The sequence below is a fragment of the Nicotiana tabacum genome, chromosome 8 (genome assembly GCF_000715075.1).
Source record: "Nicotiana tabacum cultivar K326 chromosome 8, ASM71507v2, whole genome shotgun sequence".
NCBI classification, from domain to species: Eukaryota; Viridiplantae; Streptophyta; class Magnoliopsida; order Solanales; family Solanaceae; genus Nicotiana; species Nicotiana tabacum.
This window is the reverse complement of record NC_134087.1, coordinates 71,558,312-71,566,080: the sequence shown is the minus strand read 5'-3', so window position 1 is coordinate 71,566,080 and position 7,769 is coordinate 71,558,312. Positions and strand designations below refer to the sequence as shown.

Genomic DNA, 7,769 nt, shown 5'->3' with positions numbered 1-7,769 from the left:
CACATAAGGATTGTACAACCTTAGAACATTTCGCAGGAGACAACCTACCTGCTTTGCCTCTAACTAACATTTCTGTATACCTTCCACCATCATAAACTGTACGCAGTCACTTAGTCTTCCTGAGTCTGAACTCATACCGCAAAATGAAATTTACTTCACTCACAACTGGGAAACATGAACAGATCCTTCACATGCACATAACTCGGGGCTATACCTCGAATCAAGATAGAATTTAAGCACCTAATAGTTCTTCTATCCTCTAGCAGACCTTCTCATCGCTTCCAAATCATGTGGATACATCTCGCAGTACCAACATACTTATCACATAGTTATCCAGTCGTCACTTCCACTAGTAAGGACAATACCAAACATATACGTTCAAAAATACTTGCTCACACAATCAGCACCTCGGTGCTCAAGCTATAGGCAAAGATCCGGCCTCAAGTCCTCCAGACTGGCCCAACATCAACTCACAAAGATCACATCTCGCCCCTCGATCAGGGAATCACAAGCCATCGAGGCACATCTAATACTGAGCGCTCATGCGCATACGAATGCGTGGAAAGAATTCAAGAGTTACTTTTCAAGCTGAATCAAGGACGTACGATTAGAATTCAAAAACGTGAAGTTTTCCTAAAGGTTCTGCAGCCTCTCGAGGATAAATACAGACGTCTCTGTACCGATCCGCAAGACTCTACTAAACCTGCTCATGACACGTGAGACCTATGTAACCTAGGCTCTGATACCAACTTGTCACGACCTTAACCCCGAACCCGGTCGTGATGGCGCCTCTCGTGAAGACAAGGCCAGCCAATTTAACCCAACTCAACTTTTAAAGTAGTTAATCAACATAAAAATAGTCTAAACATGATTTAAACAATACTAAATAGTGGAAATATCGTTAACAATCCAGAAAGTCCAACCCGACACAACCTTAACCGGGGTGTCACAAGTCATGAGCAACTAATGATTCTGATACGAGTCTACTAGGTACGATGTCTGGTACAATAGTTTGAAAGACGTAGAATTAATAAGATAAAGGTAGGCACGGGGGCTGCGGACGCCAACAGCTACCTCGTAGTCTCCGAAACACCGCCTGGACTGGGAGGATCAGCACTCAGGAGCAGGATCTGCTATGCCTGAATCTGCACACAGGGGTGCAGGGAGTAAAGTGAGTACTCCAACTCAGTGAGTAATAATTATAAATAATGGCTGAAAGCATGAAAACACGTAAAGGCACAAGGCAATTCTATATCAAAGCAGTAAAATCACTTAATGCAGTAAATGCGTGAAGAAATAAAGTTAAATCCCTTTTTAAACAAGTAAAACAGGTAGTTTGGCATGTAAATAACAAGTAGAAATCCGCCCCTCGGGCACAGTATCAATCACTCAGAATAGTATCAGCCCCTCGGGCTCACTCTCAATATAATATCAGCCCCTCGGGCTCTCTCTCAGTACATGATGGGTACCCGCGCTCACTGTGGGTGTGCAGACTCCGGAGGGGCCCCTTACGACCCAAGTGCTATATCAAGCCACCTCATGGCATCATCTCTCGGCACTCGGCCTCACATCACTCGGCACTCGGCCGCTCAAGCCACCTCGTGGCATATAAAGTATCTCAGGTCTTCGAGCTCATATCACTCAGCATATCCTCACATATGGCCCTCAGCCTCACTCAGTCCGAAAATCATCACAAGCTCCTCGGGCATTAGTAAAACAGTAGTTCTCAGCCCAAAACATCATTTAGAAATATCATTTAAGTTTTCAAATCTGAGTAAAAGTGGCTGAGTTTGTAAATAGTAGATATCAACAGGACTGAGTTCAAATAATAAGTCAAAACAGTGAGGAAACTGTGATAAAAATTCCCGAAGGGTTCAAATAGTTGGCACGAAGCCCAAATATAGCAATCAACCCAAATCATGATGATGACAAATAAGTTTCAGTCAAATACGTGGTAAAATCATCAATCGGGACGGACCGAGTCACAATCCCCAATAGTACACGACCCCACACTCGTCATCAAGCATGTGCCTCATCTTAATATAGCACTATGATGTGCAATCCGGAGTTTCAAACCCTCAGAGCATCAATTACAATAATTACTCACCTCGAACCGGCTAAATCTCTAACTCGCGATGCCTTTGCCCATCGAATTGGCCTCCACGCGCGTCGAATCTATCCAAAATCAGAACGAATACACCACAATATGCTAAGGGAACAAAGCCCAAGCAAAAATAATCGAATTACCACAAAATTCCAGAAATTGGTCAAACCCGACCCCTGAGCCCACATCTCGGAATTTGACAAAATTTACAAAACTAGAATCATTATACTCTCACGAGTCTATCCATACGAAAATTATCCAATTCTGATACCATTTGGTCCTTCAAATCATCATATTATATTTTTGGAAGATTTCACAATTTTCTTCCCAAATTCCATCCCAAATCACGAATTGAACGATGAATTCAATGATAGATTCATGTACTCTAGCCCAATCTGAGTTAGAATCACTTACCCCGATGAATTTCTTGAAAAACCTTCCAAAAATTGCCAAAATCCGAGCTCTGTAGGTCAAAATATCAAATAAAACTCAAAACCTCGTATTTATAGAGTACCCCACAGATCTCCACCTCCGCAGACCGCACAAAATCGACCGCGGTCCGCACAAAAATGACCGCGCCGCAAAGGTTTTCCTCTACAGTAACAGGCTTTAGTTCTTTGGCCATAACTTTCGTCACAGATGTCCAAATTGTGATATCATTACCTTTTTGGAAACTAGACACGAAGGGCTACAAATTTTATTTTTAAATCAACTCAAAATTCCTTGTAAATCAAAAGATATGAGCTTCTGAAGTAGGACCAGTGAAAAGTTCTCCACTGCAGCCGCACAGCATTTTGTGCGGTCCGCACAGCATCTACCTCAACCGCACTTCTTTTTGTGCGGTCCGCACAGCACATACCGCAGCTGCACTCTTTTTGTGCGGACTGCGTGGGTGGGTTCCGAGGCCTGCAACCCTTCTGGACCTTTTACAGCTATGATTTTTGGTCTAAAACATTCCGGAACCTACCCGAAACCTACCCGGAACTCCCAGAACTTCAAACCAATTATACCAACACATCTCATGACATCGTTCAAACTTATTCAAAACTCCGGAATGCTCACAACAACATCAATCACTAATTTAACATAGGATTTAACCCTAAGAACTCTAAGAACTCTTAAATTATGCTTTCGATAAAAAAATCTATCAAATCTCGTCCGAATGACCTAAAATTTTGCACATACATCCCAAATGACACAACGAAGCTATTGTCACCCTCAGAATTCCATTCCGACCCTATATCAAAATCTTGCCTATCAACTAGAACCGCCAAAATATTGATTTTGCCAATTTAAGCCTAATCTTCTCTACAACTCCAAAATCCATTCCGATCGCGCTCCTAAGTCACAAATCACCTAACGGAGCTAACCAAATCATAAAAAATCCAATCTGAGATCAAATACACACAAGTCAAATCTTGGTCAAACCTTTCAAATTTTAAGCTTTCAACTGAGACTATTCTTCCAAATTAAATTCTGATTAACCTGAAACCCAACACCAACGATTTACATAAGTCATATTGCATCACACGGGGCAAGTCATGCTCAAGTACTAGCGAGCGAAATGCAAAAGCTCAAAACGACCGGTCGGGTCATTACATTTAGTCCATCAATGCTTTGTATAGCTTCTTCCTATTTTGTTCTTTTTCATTAATTGCTACAATGAGCTCCATGGACCTACACTTATCTTATTTATTTTTGAAAGCATAATGTTTTCTCTTATGCTATTACAGTTGTAAATTTTAATTTTTTCCTGTCATATAGGATGGCAAATGAAGACCAATTCATGATGTTTCTTGCAAAATGTGTGCTTTTAGTTAGCATTATTGGAAAATATTTAGGTATTGGACCAAAAGAAAAGAGTGCACCGCTCAATTTTAACTGGAGAAGAGTTTATTAAAGATTTGATTGAAGGACATTCTTGTGGATGCTATGACCTACTATGTATGAATGTCAGATGTTTCTTACAACTTGCAAATGAGATGAAAATAAGAAGTCTATTAACTAATTCAATAACGGTTAGAGTTGAGGAACAATTGGCCATATTTTTGTTTACATTAGCTCATAATGAAAGGAATAGAGTCATAAAAATCGTTTTCAACATTCAGGAGGAACGATTAGCCGTTATTTTAACAAGTGTTTGAAAGCTTGTCTACGATTAGGAAAATACTATGTCAAGCAAGCAGGAAAAGGTGTCCCGCAAGAGATATCATCTAATCCACTTTTCTATCCTTGGTACAAGGTTAGTATTTAGTATTACATTCTACAATTATTAACAATATTATTAATTATTTGTGCAATATCATAAAACTATTGTAAGTTTTTGAAGGATTGCATTGGAGCTATCGATGGAACTCATATTCATGCATTTATTTCTATGGAAGATCAACCAAGATATAGAAATCGTAAACGAGTTCTTTCTCAAAATGTCCTTGCTGTGGTAGATTTTGATATGAATTTTCAATACATGCTTGTTGGTCGGGAAGGCTCTGCTTCAGATTCTAGAATATTAAGAAATGCCATTTGGGAGAGATCATCAAATAAGTTAAAAATTCCAACTCGTAATTTACAAATAATTCATATTACCTATTTATTTTTTATTATCTTTTTTTTAAAATATTTAACTCGTACTTGTAACTTTGTAGGAAAATATTATATAGTTGATGCAGGCTATGCAAATACAAAAGGGCTTTTTAGCACCTTATCGTGCAGTACGATATCATTTGAGAGAATGAAGTCAAACACAAGCTCCACAAAATGCTTGCGAGCTTTTTAACTTAAGACATTCAAAACTTCAAAATGTGGTGGAGAGGACATTTGCTGTTTTAAAAAAAAAGTTTCCTATATTGATGACTCCTCCCCCTTATACTATCAAAAAAAGGCTGGATTATGCTAGCATATTGTATACTTCACAATTTTATTCGTAAGTGAAACTGAGAAGATGCATATTTTGAAGAGCACATGGAAGAGGAAATAGAAGATTTCCATAATTTGGATGGTATTGATTCAGATTCAGATGATGAAGAATTTGGACAAGGCCCGACTGATATTGACAAACAATATATGTGCAATCTAAGAGATGGAATAGCTCATCAAATATGGAATGCTAGATCAATTAGATAAAATTTTATATACATCGTTGTTAGGAGAATTTTGTATGAGGAAGACTTGCGAAAAAATAATTTATATTTTACTAATTTTATTTTCTAATCAATAACATAAATATTAACTGTGAAAAAAAATATTTTATAAGCTCATATTTATCTTTTTTTATTCAAATGAGTTGCTAAAGAATTTTGATTTGTTATTGAAATTTTCATTGTTCTCTTTTTAGTTACAATATTGTTTATATGGAAGATACTAATTACTTTTATAATAATATGTATTACTTTATAATTATTTAATATATTTTCTTATAAAATTTTAATATATAATAATTTAATATATATTATACATATAAATATTTATCATACAATGAAAATTATTAATTACATATTAATCTGAAAAAATATTCATTTATCTATGTAATTACACTTGTACAATCAAACATGACACATGTAATTACATTGTAATTACATCATGACAAACAAATAGGCCATTATAATTACAATACTATATAATTACCAAGCTGTGTAATTGTTACTCTAGTAATTACATAGGGATTTCCAAACAGACCCTTATCTGATGAAAGGTTTCTGGGAAAAATTTCAGTTTTCAAACTTACTCATATTTTTGACGATTTCGGTAAGGAATTTGGGTTTTCACTGATATATTTGAAAAGCGGAACTATTTTCGAAAAACTATGAAAAGGCTGAGCATTTTATCTCTGAGCTATTTCTTTATTTAATCGCTTTACATTGTTATGAACTGTTGTTGGTTATTGGTGCTGGACCCGACCTATGTTCCAGCTCGTCACTACTTTCAACCTAAGGTTAGGTTTATTACTTATCAGTACATGGAGTCGGTTGTATTGATACTACACTTCTGCACATTGCGTGCAGATTTTGGCTGCTGAGGTTGTTGTGTTCGATGGGAGCTGGATTTGAAGATGTACATGTGTTCCGGTTGTAGCTGCCTCTTGTTCATGGTAGCCTTAGATTTTAAAACTCTGTTTATGTACTTTTCAAACAGAAAGTGTATTTAGTTCATATCAGCTTGTAAACTCTATTCTTAGAAGCTCATGATTTGTACTACCAGTCCTTGGAAAAGGTATAGGATTCAGATAATTCCTTTATTTAATTATCTTTTTAATATTATTGAAATTGGATAGTTATTAGTTGGCTTACCTAGCGGGTTGGGTTAGGTTCCATCACAACTAGTGAATTTTGGGTCGTGACATCGGGTTTGACGGATATGGTGTTTTGATTGATATTTGTGAATTTTAACTCTAGTTCTTTACATGAATTCGTTTATGGAGCTTTGAATTGTTGCAACTTTATTCACCAGTTTATTTAATCGAAAGAGGAATATTTTGGTAATTATCTTTGCATTATTTTATTTGATTTAATTCAGCGATTCTCTTAAGTAATCGAAAAAGCTTGTTGAATTGTTGATTAAATTAAGTTAGGAGAATATTCGAGAGACGTTTTCTTGAAGACTAATCTATTAACGCATGCTTATATATTGTCACAGTGCATATAATAGTTCACCTCATAGAGTTAAGATTTAATTGAGAGATGAGTCTTGATTACACATTTGAACTAATCATCCAGTGAATTCGTGAGAATCATTAGAACATTAGAGTGAACTAAACTAGAGTTAATTCTCAAATAGTTATATTGCACCTATCCTGTCATGACTCTTATTCCTCACATTGATAAGAAACCAACTCTACTAATCTCTAGTTCTTTGCAATTAAGTGTCAATTGTTTTACTTTAGTAGTTAATCGTAGTTTGAAATCATTCCAATTCAAGTTTTTGTCATCCTGAATAGCAGTTAAATCATAAATTAATAGAACATTATTTAAATCCAATCCATGTGGAGAATATAATTTTACTATACTATCTTTAGCTAGCGAGCATCAATTTCATATTTTGTTTTGCGCTCGTCAAACCTCCTATTATACAACAGGTCCTTGATACCCCCAAGGATCTTCCACCCTTTAGGGAACTATATAATCATCAAATTCTCCTAATAGAAGGATCCAAAGCTGTCAACTCTAGACCCTATAGGTATTTTCCTATGCAAAAAGACATTATTGAGTAGATAGTGCAAGAACTCCTAGTTCAGGATCTTATACAACATAGTTGCATCCCTTTTGCCTCACCTGGGTGCTAGTCGGGAAGAGAGATAGGAGTTGGAGGATGCGTGTTGACTATAGGGCTCTAAACCAAATTACCGTTAAGGATAGTATCCTATCCCAGTAATTGAAGAGCTTTTCGATGAATTAGGTGGCTCCAGGATCTATTCCAAGATTGACCTTCAGGCGACCATCAAATCAGAATGGCACCATCTGATGTCTACAAAACTGCCTTCAAGACCCACTGTGGTCATTATGAGTACTTAGTCATGCCCTTTGGCCTGACTGATGCTTCTTCTAGCTTTCAAGGCTTAATGAACCATAAATTCCAAGCATTCCTCAGGAAGTTCGTCTTGCTATTTTTTGATGACATTTTGGTGTTCAGTAAGAGTCTTCAGGAGCATGTCGAACACTTGAGAATAACT

At 36.7% G+C, this 7,769-nt stretch overlaps 1 protein-coding gene across 1 annotated transcript; it reads left to right on the top strand.

Moving 5' to 3' along the window:
* Positions 1-3,869: 3,869 nt before the first annotated feature.
* LOC142163156 (uncharacterized) lies at positions 3,870-5,227 on the top strand. Its single transcript, XM_075220411.1, has 5 exons — positions 3,870-3,945; positions 4,213-4,346; positions 4,434-4,665; positions 4,750-4,815; positions 5,061-5,227. Exons 1-5 carry the CDS (start codon positions 3,870-3,872, stop codon positions 5,225-5,227), a joined length of 675 nt encoding a protein of 224 aa, XP_075076512.1.
* Positions 5,228-7,769: the final 2,542 nt, after the last annotated feature.